Raw genomic sequence first — 16,772 nt, 5'->3', positions numbered from 1 at the left:
GAAAAAGCTCACTGGAAAAAATGTTCGGAAGGGCATCCTAAGGGAACTCATCCATGCTGCATGATCCATTGCAAGAGCAAAAAATACCACTAAGCTTCTAAACGGGTTCATCTGTGGCCACCTTCACAGTTCTGGCTCTTACATTCTTTGCAGTTAATGGCATACACAGTGTAATTTCATTTTTTTAAATTCCGTATAGATGCTTCAGTTTTTTTGGTATAAAACACTCTTGGCCTGTATCCATAATCTCTTGAGGTACCGTAAACTGGCAGTTGTTGTATGATTTAGATGTTTTTCCCCTTCCAGCACACTCGCACTAAGCTTGGCTCTGCTTTGTACCCCAGCTCCTCCACGGCTCTTTCACATGCCCCCAGCTGCATTGGTTTTGGCAAATGAGGTATTTTCTTGATGTCTTTCAGTGTTAAGTTTCTTGTTTTTGGCAAGTTTCTCATTAGACATAACGGGAATCTGGCTGAGTGCATTATAAAAAATATAGGACTCCACTCATTTTTGGAATTCTCAAGATTAATCTTTGATTTCCCTATTTTATGACTTTGTCTCCAAGCTTTTTTATTTCACCTCAATTTCGATCAGCTGGAAATGTAACCTTTTACACCTTTTCCGGTACGTACAACTGCTCTTTAAATACATGCTTCCTTTATGCAACCAAGTTCCAAAGACTTTGTTGCCACTCTGCTGTCACGATTGTCATGTGTTGGTAGTCAAGGCTTATGAATAGGAAAATGAAAAGGAAGCAGATGCTCTGAGAGTGCAGCACGGCTCCAGAATACTTGAGCTCCACTGAAAAACTCTCACCAAGACAGCCAACAACAGAAACCTCACCAAGATATATTCTGCAGGGCTGGTCATGTTTCACAATCACAAGCAATGAGGAGAAAATGCACAAGAGTTTCTTCTATAGCTTGGAAAACATCTTTTGTAATGAAAGATGATGTGCAGGCCAGCAAGCACACAGATGCATGCAAAATCTCACAATACAGTACCAAAGACCCAGGCTTAATGGAACTGAAAAGGAAGTCCTTTCATGAACTTAAACAGTTCTGAGACTCTCCTTCCCAAATGGTAAATATTCAGGAAGCAGAAAGAAACCAAGACACCAGACGTCTCCGAAATGTAGGCCCCCTGCACATGGAATGAGTGGAGCAGCCCTAACCTGGATATCATCTGCTGTCAGGTGGCTCTTCATCTCACTCGTCTTCTTCTTGGGTGGAGGAGGGGCAGGTTTGTGGGCAGGAGGCAAGTCCGTCCTGTGAAGAGGAAAAGGCAAAGCAATCACAGAGCCGTCGACTGCCCTCATGAGTCGTGTATGACAACAGCGTTACCACTTTCTAGCCTGACGTAATCAGATCTCAAAGGCAGGCAAACCTGGTCATTCCTGGGATGAAAGACCTCTAGGGAAATCTAAGGAAATCCAGGTGGCTGCTGTAAGTGTTCATGGATCAACATGTCGTGCTTTTCCCTCTGGATACCACTGCTCTGGTATGGTGACCAGAGACACTGTGCCAAAGGAGATGCCATACTCCGAGTGTCAAACTCATGTCCTGACTTCCTGGCTGTGCTGCACTCCAGGCTTGCACAATCCTCCCTAAAGTTCCCCCGGAATTCAACTCATGAAGCAATTGTTTGCATTTCTCTACCCAGACAGTTATGTAATGGGACTGTTGGCTGCTATGTGTCACCCAGTTGCATGGCGCCGTCTACATATTGATGATGTAGGTCTCCTTCCTCTTGTATATAAAGTGGTTTGGCATCCTTTGGGAAGAAATGCCGAAGCCTATGCAAGCAAGCAACAGGCGCAAGGTGGGATACACCCTTGATGCGACACTAGTTAGCATCTGCCCTTTACCCTGAATTGGAAGAAGCAGTTAGAAAATGGATGGATGGATATTCTACCCCAGTTGATCCAAGTACTCAAAAATAGTTTTTCTTTCATATAGGCCTAGTGCAGTATAGTTTGGCTGACATATACTGTATCCAAGTGCCTTGCAAACCCTTGATAAATCACAACTCCATCACCATGGAAACTTAAATTAATTATTAGATGACTGTCTAACTTCCTGACGAGATGTGGAAATCAGCAAGAGAGGGGTGTTTCTGTAAGATCAGAGTGAGTGTCTGAAGGCCAGCCTTGCCCCTTGTTCAGAGCAAGAAGGTGAGGCCTGCAGATTGATATTCAACCCCACACATTTGAATTATTTGCTTGACATTTACGACTCTGCTGAGTCCTGACTGCTGTGGTACTGACTGTGCCAGCAATCAACACAAAGCAAGTGCATTTTTTGTAAGTGTGTCTCCTTGGGCCTTCTTCTCTTTCCACCCATCTGTCTTTCTGTCACGAGTATGTCCACTTTTTGATATGCTTGTTCAAAGACACCTAAGGGTTGGGTACAAAGGATGCTTGTTCAGACACCTAAGTACAAGAAGAGTAAAACAAGACTGTTTATACTATTTATATTCACTATTTATATCCCTTTTCCTCTTTTTGCTTCAATGTTTATTTGGAAATTTTTTCCAGATTTCTTAGCTTAGTTTTAAATAAAGTAAAGCCATCAACTGGATAACTAAATAGTGACAAGATGTATGCCGCAGACACAAAAAATAACCAGATTAACAGGAAAGAAACATACACAGAAACTAATCATAATGCAATTCTGCAGACAAGCAGGCAGGTAGGAAGAGACAGACTATGCACAGTATGATGAACAACAAGTCACGTTATGTTAATGTAGTTGAACAGCTGCAGGTAAGACATTCATCTATGGATGAGAAGTGATGGCCTCCCTCCCATAGACAAATATTTAGTCCACTGCACCATTACATACGCACATACTCAATTTCACTAGAAACATTATCAGTGTCACATTTCCTTCCTTCTTAACTGCATTTCTTCATTCCTCTATTGATCACGGCAAACTATATAGTCCTGCCATATCAAACTAAGCTCCCCTAAAACCCTCAGGTGAAATCCATCATTTTTGCTATAACTGTGAAATGTGTTTCTTTTTAGATATTTACTGTCCCTTGCAAAGCATCCAGGCTCTTGTGCAGTTTTCCCACTTTGTTGGTTTAAAACGTGCAGCCATGACTTTCCACTCACTCAATGCCAAATAAAGCAGTAAATAATTAATATGGAAGATAGAAAAGAAATGATCACATGAGCAGTTCAATCTTTTGCTCTGGCAAACTTAAATTAATTTACATCCACAAAATGTCTTTATCAAGCCAAAAAAATTATTAAATGGCCTATGTGTGCAATATTAATGGTTCAGAATACATGTCTTATTAAGGTCCCTCAGTCAGCTAGTGAAGTTGAAGCAAAAATTCAACACTTAAGACCAAGGAGCTTTCAAAACAGGAGAAGGGTATAAAAACATTTCAAAGGCCATTAATACACATAGTTTTCATCATGGTGAAGGAAATCAGTGTTAAGCATGGAGACACTGCCCGGAAATATGTCCAAACTGTGCAGCAGGGAAGAAGGAAACTGGTTAGGAATTCCACTGTGAGACTGATGGCAACTTTAATTCCAGTTACAGGAACTGAAAAAAACGGATCTGAGACAGTCCTGTAACACCATGGGATTTGCAACACAACATGTGATTCTGCAAACATAGCAAAAAGCTTGGTCAGACAAGAGAAATTTGGATTTTTTTATTGCAAAAATGGAATTTAAAGCAAAGTGTTACATGTCATGCAAACCCAACATAGTGCATCACTCATCCCTACTGACAAGCATGGAGGGACTGGGAAACTTGTCAAGACTGCTGGGAATGTAGACAGAGCAAAGTACTGGCAAGTCTTAGAGGAATCTGCTTCGAATTCACCTTTCATCAGGATAATGACCCAAAGAAAAAAGCTACAGTGGAGTGGATTAAGAATACAAATGTGATTGTCCTTGAGTGGCCCATTCAAAAGAGCATAGCAATGTCCACTTATCCCATCTTGTTCATTCAGTACATATAAAACAAGCAAAGGTTATTTCACCTTGGAATTAATCTCTGTTTGTTCCTTAGCAGCATGATGATGCAGCCCCATGCTCTAACCTAGATATATTCCATAAATCAACTCAACACAAGAGGAATGAGAACATAAAAATATTTTTTAATGATTTCTTCTTCTTTTTATTCTGCATTCAAAGGAAAAAAGGCACTGAGGTACGTTTTTTGTGTGTTGCATTCATATACTGGTGAAAATGTAAGGAACCCTTACAGGAGTAAACAGATTCTCACAGAGGCAGGCAGTACATGCTGTAACTAAACTAAGGGGGATGAAGCAGATTTCCATTGCTTTCACTGACCAGGAATTTCCCCAGATCCCAGCAATATGACTATATGACCAATATGAGATTTATTCTTATGTGTATATTGTGTGTGTATTATGTGTGAATATGTGTTTATTCTTATGCTTGACCCTCATCGCTGTGGCCTTCTTGAATTCCCTTTAGCATTAGGAGCACTTTGCACTGCTACAATTCTCTTTGGCTGGGCTTTACGGATTTATTTGCATGCAATATCTTTGGCACCTTTTGCAATCGTGTCTGTTTTCAAAAATCATGCGCGGCACACCAGGTGAGGTCCCTTTTTAAGCCAATGTTAAAAGGTTAATCCTCCACAACATTTCTTTCTCCCTTTCACTTGAATCGCTTTTCCTTTCTACATGCTCTGGGCAGAGGAAGAGGAAGAGCGAGCCAGAGCGGCTGTACTGTGATCATGACAAGAATGATCATGGCCCCTCTAAACCCGCTCCACTCCAGCCCTGGACCTTGGCCCCTGCTTTGACTCTAGTATGATTCGCCTCTCTAAAGTCATTACATGCAGAATCTCATCAGATGTTCATATTATCATAATACTTTGTAGGATGTCAAAAAGGCATTTTATTGGCAGGTCTTATTTGTCAAAAGTGTAATTTTATTAAGTGCTCTTCATGCAGAGCACCTAACACAATTGAAGACAAAGCACAGTCCTGTTGCATTTACAGATTTAAAACAGTTAGTCTACAGTTAGGTCTAGGGGTGGCCAGTGTTCAGTGGAAGGGATCTTCATTCAAAGGGTACTGCACAGAAGCTGAAGGGTACGATCCTGGTTGATATTATCACATTTATTTAATTTCAAATGAACGAGGTGAAAAGCGAAACACTATGAGGTCTGGGAACACAGGGGTCCCTGGAGCTGCGTCCTAAATGTTGTTTCCAACAGTCTTGAGATGACTGAAGGTGGCAGCTAACGCAAAAGACTAACAATTGCTAATATGTTTAACAATGTTGACTGAAAGGGGCTCTCTGGGTCACATTGAAGAGAAGTGTTTGCCGTAGGAATGAGGGCAGATTTGATGAAGTGATGAAGAAGAACGGAAAAGCAGAGCTATTAAACAAGCCTTCGTTACAGTGCTGTGTAAAAATGATGTACATGATCAGAACCCAGAGGACGTAGAAACTTAAGAGATTGAAATGAAAGGGAGAAAGGATAGTATGAAGAATAAGTAAAAAAAAACAGTACACCAAGGCCTGGTTCTTATCTGTTTCTGCATACAGCCGTGTAATTGTTGAATTTATCATTCGGGCTTCATTGACAAAGCCCTCAACCTACAGTACCAAGTGTAACCATGTGAGGTTATTTATGTAATAATAAAGATTTAAAAATTCTCAAAAAAGGAAAAGAATGTTGCATTAATTAAAAAACATATATTTGAGAGAAAAGCATTTATCTCTGTTTGGAGCAGCAGAAGCCATAGATAATAAGACAGGAATAACGTGAAGTGTGCAGGAAATGTGAGGAATGCTGTATTTCACCAGTTAAGCCCACGGAGAAGAAAGTTTTACTGACAATGCCCACCAATTAACACAAGTCATTGCCGCAGTGCTTTGGCCTTGGGTTCAGGTCCTTGCGTGACGTGCTATCTGCTTGGGCTTTGCTTGTTCTCCTCGGGTTTGGGGTTTCCTCCAGGTGCTCTGGTTTCCTTTCATGGTCCAAAGACAAACTGGTGGGTTTACTGGCTTCTGGGAAAAATGGCCCTGGTGTAAATGTGCATGTGTTTGTGTCTGTGTGCACCCTGCGATGGACTGGCGTCCCATCCACAGTGTATCCTGCCTTGTACTTGCTGCTAGCCGGCTTAGGCTCCGGCTCCCCTGTGATCCTGCATTGGATAAAAGTTGGAAAATGGATGGATGGATTTATACTATTATGCTGAGAACATAAGAATGAGCAAAATGTGCGAAAATAACATAATAACACTATAGTTACAGTGCCTTGCAAAATTATTCAGATGCTTGCACAGTGTTCACATTGTGTTGCTTTTTAACGTGGAGTAATGCCACATTGAAGTCACATGTTGAATTAATTTTGTTACGTACACAACCTTCACACACTAACTACTTCACACATGCAGAACATAAAAAAACAACAAAAAAGAAGTAAACATAATATTAATATGAAAGTAATTAATTCTTAAGTATTCAAAACCTTTCCTGCTGAAGAACAACTAATTAAGATGCACACAATTACCTTATCAGGACACACAATAACTTCAGTGGCCTCTACCTGTGTGGAATAATAGTGGTGCACATGATTGCCAAATAAAAATACTTGTCTCTGTAAGATTCCTTTGTCAGGTAGTAAATTTCAAGCAAAGACTCAACCATGAAGACTAACGAGCTTTCAAAGCAAGTCAGGGATAAAGTCACTGAAAAGCTCAGATCAGGAGTAGGGTATAAAAATATCAAAGCTGTTGAATATCCCTGTGAGCACAGTATACTCAGCTATTACGAAATGGAGGGTACCACTTAGACACTTCCTTGATTAGGCCATCCCTCCAAACAGAGCTGCTGGACAAGGAGGATAAAGTGTAAAAAAAGGATGAAACTGTGCAAGCTGCCAACAACAACTTTCATAGAGCTTCAGAGTTTAAGGGCTGAGATGTGCATCAGTCAACAATATCCAGAACACTTCAAGAAGGAGGCCATTACTGAAAATAAGCTATTTCAAAGCCCATATTGAGATCGTAGCAAAGCACGTAAGTGACCTTGCAAAGACCTGTCAAAACATGTTGTGAACAGATGAGACCTAATTGGAGTTTTTTTGTCTAAATGTGAAGTCTTATGTTTGGTGCAGACCGAACACAGCACATCTTCCAGTTAGCACTAACCCTAATTTGAAGCTCTGTGGTGGCAGCATCATGCTCTGGAGATACTGCTGCTCAGCAAGGACTGGAAAGCTTATTAGGATTTAAGGAAGGTACAATCAAATACCAGAGGAGATCCTAAATTGGGGTGAATATTCACCTCTCAGAAAGACAATAATCCAAAGCACAAGGCCAAAGCAGCATAGGAGTTACTTTAGAGTAAGACAGTGAATGTCCTTAAATAGTCCAGTCAACATCCTGACTTAAACCCCATTGAAACTCTGAGGAAATATTTGAGTCCATAAGTGATGATCAAACAGAGACCTACCTCAAAATATCTGCAGCTGCAACTGCTGCCTAAGACTTCACAAAGTACTGCATTCTTTATTCTGAATAATTACTGTACATAATCAACATATTTCATTTTTTTTCTCTTTAGTTTTTGTTGGTATTTACTGTAACTTATCTTCTTTTTAAAAGTCTTCAGTATGAGCATTCAGTTTTTAAACAAGATATTTCCTATACCAAATGTTTTATGCATCATTTTGTAATTTCACAAAATAGGGACATGACAGGAAAGGTCTGAATCCATATGCAAGTCACTGTATCAATTATTAGATAAAATATGAAAACGGTTATCTAGGCATGCATATTGTATTTTCATGCAAACAAATGATCAAGAGCAGCAATCATCAGACAACTCGTCTGTCCTACTTATGTACTGTAGCAATATATTTTAATAGTTCAGGCATATATATCATTGTGAAAAATAAGGAGTTTGGAAATTGCTCCTTATTCTATTTCATCTCGATCTACTGCCTAACCATAGACAAGCCCTAATCTAATGAAATAAAATCAAACGTTCTGCACTTGGATGTGTTAATTTCATCCGACAATGCCGATTTGCTTCCTTTTATTTTTGCAGCGCCAGATTTCAATAGAAAAAGAAAAAGTTAATTAAATTTAGCCCGGAGGTGTAATTTGTTTCGTCTCCATGTGGTCTGTGTTCAGATCAGTGGAAAAAAAAAAAACCTCTATACCCACAAGGGAATGCCAAATAACTTAAACAACAACGACAAGAGAAAAAAGAAGAGCTTAAGGATTGCAATGTCTCTTGTGTTCACCTCCATCTTATCTACCAATACAATTAGCTGAGCCACCGATCCAGTCTCAGGGCGTGTTCAATGCCCCGCGCACTCACACCCATGCACCATGACAATGACAAGTGCGGCGCCGCCGATCGATGCTTCTCTTCAGCCGCCGGCTATAACCAGACTGGATCAAGGCCACAGGGACAGAAGGGGATGGGCGATTGCAATGAGTGAAGGTGAATGGAAAAGCCAGGGCCCCCATTGAGAGGCAGTGAATACACCTCGTGTACACTGTGATAAGGCTACACAGGGCTCTGACAAGGCTTCGCCCTGGTCCGTGTGGGACTGCAGACGACAAAAGACTTTTTGGGTGAGATTAAGACGGAGAGAGTTCAGGGGAGTAAAAAAAATAATAATAATAACAACACGCCTAATCCGGGAACGGAGAAGAGCTGAGTTGAGAAACCAGGTAAAAAAAAAAAAGACCCTCTGCAGCTTTAGAAAAGAAAGCCTTTGTTCAAGGGGTATCTGATTGAAGTTTCCAAGCTCTGAAAAGGGACAAATGAAGCAAAACGTAACGTGTTATTATACGCTGGGCCTGGATTCTGTGGTTCTTCAGGCCTTTATGGAAGCTCAACAGGGACAGTTTAAGAGCTGGAAGCAGATGACTTCAATTCGTAACAATAGAGGCTGGGCGTTTAAAGCAGCTCAGGAATTCAAGCTATTTGGAGCTGATGATTTCAGATACCTGCGAGGAGGAAATAAGCACTGCGTTGAGCCTGCCTGGAAATGTTCTGGGTTTTTTACAAGAAACGGAAATAAAGCTCCTTTCTCCTCCTACGAAACTGTATGCAATAATATTCTGTCTGTGACGATCTTCAGACTGCTAACATGCTGCATTAATAAAAAGGAAAAAACTAATTGACAGTTATTGTGGGTTTTTTAGTATTAACGCTGAAAGAGGTGATCTAAACACAGTCTGGTCATATAAGTGATGGATATTTTATTACTGATATCCCATTCCAGAGACAAGTCACTTGCTCTGCATGTTAACATCATCTCCTTCTTTCACGGCGTCTTATTTTCTTTCTAAAGTCCTTGTTGGCACAGATTCCTCCCAGTGGAAGAGATCTGAAGAGACGTTTCCTTGGTGTTTCAATTGATTTCTGTTGATCACAATCTTATTGCTAATTAAAATGTAAATTATACTTTTAATTGCAGTATGGGGTTAATAATCAGTCCCTGTCTAATCGTGAGAAGAAAATTAACTGCTGGCGTCTCGTATACCTCTCCATTCTCAAAGGGCAATGGCACCTGTTTCACATACAATCATTCAGTGAAGGTTTTGCTGTTATTGACTAGTAATGGTCATAGAGGCTTTTAATTGTTTTAGACCACAAATTTAAAAACTGGGCAACATGGTGGCACATGGTGAGCATAGCTGCCTCGCAAATCTGGTATTCAGTTCCTGGGGTGTTATCTGCGTGGCGTTTATGTGGGTTTTCTTTGGGTGCTCCAGTTTCTTCCCACAGTCCAAAGACATATGGAGCTTAGTTAGCTCATGGGAAACCTGGCCCTGGTGTGAGAGTGTGAAGGGTTGTGTCTGCGATGGGTCAGTGTCTGGTGCAGGTTGAACACTGCCTTGTGCCCATTGATTGCCAGAATAGGTTCCAGCTCCACTACAACCCCTGAATGAATGGACTGGATGAATTGGATGATGTGGTTAGAAAACGGATGTATTTAAAACCTGAAATAACTGTATAGGAGGTATATAACCGGAGTTGGGGGTGCCACTGTGATTATTAGTCTATAAACCATTCATTTTCAAATATTGGATTTTTCTCAAACTATTTTGAATTTTCTGAAAAATCTGAAACAGTCAGTGTGGTTGGTCTGTGGGTTTATTACTAGGCATAATATGAAAACACCTAGGATGTATAGACATTCAGGGAACGCTTACATGAGTATTTACAGTCGATTAAAGAACTACACAAATAAAAAGTGTTAATGAAATGCCCTGAGGCATTAAAGGAACATATCTGGTTTCTCCTTTCTGTGCATATGCTGATGGTAAAGATTAAAACAAAATACCACATTGAATCCTCAATTTACCACAGTTTTCATGTGTTATTCATCTGACACTTCTGTATGGCATCCCTTTACACCTTTTCAACACATGACAATGAAGAAAACATGAGCACAGTCTCTTGTTTCCTTTATGAAGTGTTTGTACCTCTGCTGCAGGCTTTCTTAGGATTGAATTTTGAGTGTCCTGAAATCACAGCTCTTCTTTCCAAATACTATCGGAACCTGTATAAATAAGTCTGGCTTCGCACCAGCTTTCCCTCAGCAGAAATTCAACACCGCATCTGGCCCTATCAATAACTTTTATTGCACTTTATATCATCAGTTACAATATCTTGCAGAAACAAGCCTGTTTATTTGCTCCAGACAGTTTAAGCATCTTTTTTCTGCCCCCCTCAAGGTAAATGCTCATTGAAAGAAAGTCTCAGAATCTGAGAAAGCAATAAAATACTCACTATTTAGGCTATTGTTATGTGAGCTAAAAACACAGCTGTGAAGGAAAATGACATTTTTCCACCAGTTTAGGAGATAACCTAAGCAAATGTAACAAAATCAAAACATTAAAGTCAGTGGTTGGAGAATGACAGAAGTGAAATTCTTTTAAACAAAAATGAGTGTAGGATTGCTATTTAATTTATGATGGAAAATAAAGAGGGAGAAAAAAAAGTGTCCTTTTTATTTACTGTGGCTGGTCAGTTTTCATTTTGCTTTGCAGCCGTCAGCATCTGAGCTGCTTTCTGAGGAAGCCATTTGACCCAAACCGGATCAGCAGGAGCAATGTGCACATAGTGGCTGCTATAGTCTATGCACCCTGGAAAAGACATTTCCAAAGTTCTTCAAACTTCACTGTGCACTGATTGTCTTCTCCTGATGTGTCATCCTAGACAGGGGACTCTACTGAGTAAATATTATTGATCAAAGAGAAAAGTTCACATGGTCACAAGGGACACCAGTGAGCCTAGTCTGTCCCTGACCAGGGGGCGGCAGGAGTTGTCCCACAATCCTCTTCTCACCACACCTTCAACAATATGATGGATTTGTTGCTGTTGTTGTGCTGGGCAGTTCCTCAAACCTCATAATCCACGTCCCTCAAGCATCACATGATCTGCAGACCTCAAGAGCTTGGAGGAAGAAATGAGGAGTAACACCATTTCTCTCCCAGAGGGAACGCTCAAAGCTGGGATCCACTGCTGTTCAGGTGTGTTGTTCCTCCTGAATCGCTGAGAAGATTAGACTCAGAGATGCAGTCATTCAAAAGGGGATACCCCACCAGACACTTGGGGCACCTCGTTTAGAGCAAACAAGAGAAGTTCAATCAATTTGTCCTAGTTTTGACCACCTGTGCTCACTGATTTACTCAGTAGAAACTGGAATACAGACAGGATTTGAAAGTTTGTTCTGCTTCACCCACAGCTAATTTAGGTCAAGGGACAACTCTGAGATCAGCGAAAGGTTTATCTGATGTCTCTGGTGTCACACTGTCAATTACATTTATTTAAGAATATCTCCATTGCTTCTTGATGTACAATATCATATCAGGTTACTGTTTTAGTTGCTTAATCTATCTAGCTGTTTGGCATTCAGCACAATCTTTAATAATCCCAGTCAGCAGCTGAACAATGAACACATTAGATGAATTCTGGCTGAACACACCATTTGGACAAGCCCAATATGTTATCATTAGAGACCAGCTAACATGTCGATATTTCATCATCCTTTTCAGAGCAATATTATCACTGGGATTAACCATTTACAAAACAGACAAGGTATTGTTGTGGAGTACTGCATATAGCACGGTCCTCATTAAACTGTGCAGCAGAAAAACAAAGCAGAAGCTTAAATAGATACATGAGCATTTACCTGTATGATTAGTCACTAAATCACACAAATGCCTGATGGATATCCAGTAAAACCTAGATCACTACAATGTGAGTTTCTTTCTTTCTTGAGCGGTTGGCCATAAAATGCTTGCATACTTCTGAAAGACAAATGCTACAGAATGTGTTTGTTTTCAATTATTTACGTGGAAGTCTCTCCAAAGCAAGACAAACTCAAATGGAACCAGCAATCATTGCACCAGTTTGTCTTATTTTTGAAAGGGCAACAAAATAAATAATTTGTTCACAACAAATAATTGCAGATCATGGAACACTGTTTATCTTGATCTGGTGTGACTGAGAAAGTTCTCACTCTGTAACTATACTGTCTCTAATGACTGCAACATGATACCAGCATGCTGTATGCTACTAATAATGACCTAAATGAAATGAAATATTTAAAAAAATAACTTTTTATTTTCATTCTTTATGGAGATTCCTTAGAAAACCTTTAAAAATCTCTAGGCCCTTTACAAACCTAAATGTCTCTAGGAGCTTTCTGACCTTTGTTTGAAATGAATGTCCTCTTTTAAGCTTTAGGGAGTTTTAGACCTTTTGTCAAAGACACAGATAAGAAAGTTGGAATTTGAGATGGGGAACCTTTAAGAAATGGGTGGATATAATTCTTAGAACTGGCCCACCCAAATCATGGTCCCTTCACTTCTGTTCATGTCACAGTTTTGCTGCAACCAGTTCCTTACGAATGCAATTCATCATGAGTAGTAAAAATATGGCAATTAAGCAACTGGTTGTATAAACGTTTTACAATGGACCAGACTGAAAGGGCTGCAAGTTGCAAGGACTACAGCATCTAAGCCCTGTCTGAGATCTTTAAGCTACTATCAATCAAACATGCAAGAAGGGTTCAGCAGCCTCCTCTTGTTGGTAACTGTTGTTATGATCTTAAGTCCTTGAAAACAGTTCAATTGAATGCACGATTCATAGTCAATAATCTTTGATTTTCCAATCCGCAAAGCATGGTTTGTTATCTTGATACGCCTGGGACATATCATTACAATGCGCATTACAATAAGGTCACTTCATTTACTCTGGGAGAGGCCACTGGCTTCTAAGCTCTTTAGCATTTCTAATTGAAGAAAAAAATGCTGCACACTGTACAATATAAATTTCGGGTCACATCTGTTAAATCTGTTTTCTATCACAGGAGCCTCCTAGATATATTTTTTTTACCACTAGAGTGCTCAGCTTTGATCCTTTCTGCTTAATGAATATTTTCTACAGATAGACTACCATCAAATAAATCAACAATAAAAATATGCATGCAATAACGGATAGGCAGCAGAGGACAGTACAGCGTATAAAAAGTTCACAAGGACAATCATTGACTAAATGTGCAGTCTTTTGACATAGTGTTTTTTAAAATTAAAATCCAAATCACCAAAACTAAAAGATATAATTCATTTTCGGAATGAAGACCTCATGCCAGGTGTTTTGAGTCTTTTGTGACTGAAGGACCAATTTCCACTTTGCTCTTTGAAAGATCCCTTAATGTAAACAGAAAATAAAAACGGACGCTTATCGTAATGTTACTATTTATTACAACAGTTTGGAGACAGAAGTGGAGGTCAAGTGGTCTAGTCAGCACTGTTAGGGGATGTCCACTTTACAAGACTGCAGAGTAACACTAATTTGAATGTTGCTGCTTTACAGCTTCAATATCCCTTCATAACTGCTAAACAAAAGTGAGAAAAGATGCATATGGCTTTACAGGTACAGTGCCTTGCGAAAGTATTCGGCCCCCTTGAACTTTTCAACCTTTTGCCACATTTCAGGCTTCAAACATAAAGATATAAATTTTTTATTTTATGTGAAGAATCACCAACAAGTGGGACACAATTGTGAAGTGGAACGAAATCTATTGGATTTTTGAAACTTTTTTAACTAATAAAAAAGTGAAAAGTGGGGCGTGCAAAATTATTCGGCCCCCTTGCGTTAATACTTTGTAGAGCCACCTTTTGCTGCGATTACAGCTGCAAGTCGCTTGGGGTATGTCTCTATCAGTTTTGCACATCGAGAGACTGAAATTCTTGCCCATTCTTCCTTGCAAAACAGCTCGAGCTCAGTGAGGTTGGATGGAGAGCGTTTGTGAACAGCAGTTTTCAGCTCTTTCCACAGATTCTCGATTGGATTCAGGTCTGGACTTTGACTTGGCCATTCAAACACCTGGATACGTTTATTTGTGAACCATTCCTTTGTAGATTTTGCTGTATGTTTGGGATCATTGTCTTGTTGGAAGATAAATCTCCGTCCCAGTTTCAGGTCTTTTGCAGACTCCAACAGGTTTTCATCCAGAATGGTCCTGTATTTGGCTGCATCCATCTTCCCCTCAATTTTAACCATCTTCCCTGTCCCTGCTGAAGAAAAGCAGGCCCAAACCATGATGCTGCCACCACCATGTTTGACAGTGGGGATGGTGTGTTGAGGGTGATGAGCTGTGTTGCTTTTACGCCAAACATATCGTTTTGCATTGTGGCCAAAAAGTTCGATTTTGGTTTCATCTGACCAGAGCACCTTCTTCCACATGTTTGGGGTGTCTCCCAGGTGGCTTGTGGCAAACTTTAGACGAGACTTTTTATGGATATCTTTGAGAAATGGCTTTCTTCTTGCCACTCTTCCATAAAGGCCAGATTTGTGCAGTAAGACTGATTGTTGTCCTATGGACAGACTCTCCCACCTCAGCTGTAGTTCTCTGCAGTTCATCCAGAGTGATCATGGGCCTCTTGGCTGCATCTCTGATCAGTCTTCTCCTTGTCTGAGCTGAAAGTTTAGAGGGATGGCCAGGTCTTGGTAGATTTGCAGTGGTCTGATACTCCTTCCATTTCAAGATGATCGCTTGCACAGTGCTCCTTGGGATGTTTGAAGCTTGGGAAATCTTTTTGTATCCAAATCCGGCTTTAAACTTCTCCACAACAGTATTACGGACCTGCCTGGTGTGTTCCTTGGTCTTCATGATGCTCTCTGCGCTTTCAACAGAACCTTGAGACTATCACAGAGCAGGTGCATTTATACAGAGACTTGATTACACACAGGTGGATTCTATTTATCACCATCAGTCATTTAGGACAACATTGGATCATTCAGAGATCCTCGCTGAACTTCTGGAGTGAGTTTGCTGCACTGAAAGTAAAGGGGCCGAATACTTTTGCACGCCCCACTTTTCATTTTTTTATTAGTTAAAAAAGTTTCAAAAATCCAATAGATTTCGTTCCACTTCACAATTGTGTCCCACTTGTTGGTGATTCTTCACATAAAATAAAAAATTTATATCTTTATGTTTGAAGCCTGAAATGTGGCAAAAGGTTGAAAAGTTCAAGGGGGCCGAATACTTTCGCAAGGCACTGTATATGCACAAATGACATCTTACAGTATGCACGTTATGTACACCAGTTATGATGGAATTGTGAAGCCATTATGCATCAGCATTCAAATAAATTGTTACTGACTTGATTTTACACACCATGACACTTTGGGTAAAAATGTTCTTTTTGTTATTTCTGAGAAAGGATACCACCTGTATGGCTTCTGAAGAATAACTGGTTGGAAACCCCTGCCCAGCTCAGCTATACATGTTAACGTTCATCATATGCTATGGATAGAGGGATTGTTAATTTCCACAGTGTTACATGTTCTCCAGCTGTCAGTTCACAACCAACAGAGTCTACAATAACAACAAGAATAAGACAGCCTTGGGCATGCACACTGGACAAGCAGATGCACACCGCAAGCAGGGCAGGGACTGGGGGAGTGCAGGGAAGCAGTTTTATAGCACTTTGACTACAAACTTGAAACAGAAATTAAAGAGAAATGTTGAGTTTTACTGATGCTCTGCTGTGTGTTATTTTTCAAGCTAGTTGGTTCACGGAAGGCCGTATTGAATTAAATTGTGATTAACCCAGATTGAAACTAATACTCTGAACCTTTTTTAAATTATACATTGAATTGGGAAAAAAAATATTATTTGTTTAATGGACTAAGCATACAGCCTTTTGTGGTCTTTTAACATGATAAAACAAAAATGAGCTGTTGAGTCTTTGCATGCTAACAAGGATTTAAGGTTATTTTTCATTTTATTTAATACAGTTTTCTTATACACAGTATAATAGTATTTTCAACAACCAACAAACGACCTCTAAATAAGAACCTTTTGAGATTTTAAGCATCATTGTCTGTAAAATAACTTAACATGCTGCACAGTGTTTGATCTTTTTTGTTTAAGAGAATGTACTGAGTTTGCACGAGCTTCTGTTGGAGGCATGCTGCAATCAGCCTACACAAAGACACCACTGAGGGGAGCAGAAAGGGTAGAGGTACGTTTTAGGGGAGGTTCTTGTACTTTCCTTGTAGGAGAGCCTGGTTTGTCTTGGGGCACACAACTATCAGCAATGCTGGGAGAAAGCAGGAGACAGAAGTCTGTTATTTTTGCAGAAGAGTGAGAGAGATACAGTAGCTGCAGAGAAAAACTGAGAAGAGTACAAAGAAAGAAGGGCTGTGTGACTGAATCAGACAGAGAAGCAATTCTTCATTTCTCATGCAAGCATGGCCATTAGAATGATGATGGGTG

The 16,772-nt window shown here is 40.0% G+C and overlaps 1 protein-coding gene across 6 annotated transcripts in view; it reads right to left on the bottom strand.

The window, feature by feature from the left end:
- LOC148640985 (nectin 1b-like) overlaps positions 1–16,772 on the bottom strand; it is a 192,166-nt gene that overhangs the window by 29,082 nt on the left and 146,312 nt on the right. For 4 of the 6 annotated variants that reach the window (XM_088619471.1, XM_088619476.1, XM_088619473.1 and 1 more), the window contains exons 7-8: positions 16,551–16,596; positions 1,175–1,270 (exon numbers count right to left, since the gene is read on the bottom strand). In XM_088619471.1, the coding sequence (XP_088475597.1) occupies positions 1,175–1,270; positions 16,551–16,596 (142 nt within the window). The remainder of the gene's footprint in view (positions 1–1,174; positions 1,271–16,550; positions 16,597–16,772) is intronic. The other 2 variants (XM_088619472.1, XM_088619478.1) reach the window with 1 other exon arrangement.

This window comes from Lepisosteus platostomus, chromosome 25 (assembly GCF_059453375.1).
Source record: "Lepisosteus platostomus isolate fLepPlt1 chromosome 25, fLepPlt1.hap1, whole genome shotgun sequence".
In the NCBI taxonomy this organism is placed as follows: domain Eukaryota; kingdom Metazoa; phylum Chordata; class Actinopteri; order Semionotiformes; family Lepisosteidae; genus Lepisosteus; species Lepisosteus platostomus.
The sequence above is the reverse complement of the archived record's forward strand: the minus strand, read 5'-3'. Positions and strand labels throughout refer to the sequence as shown.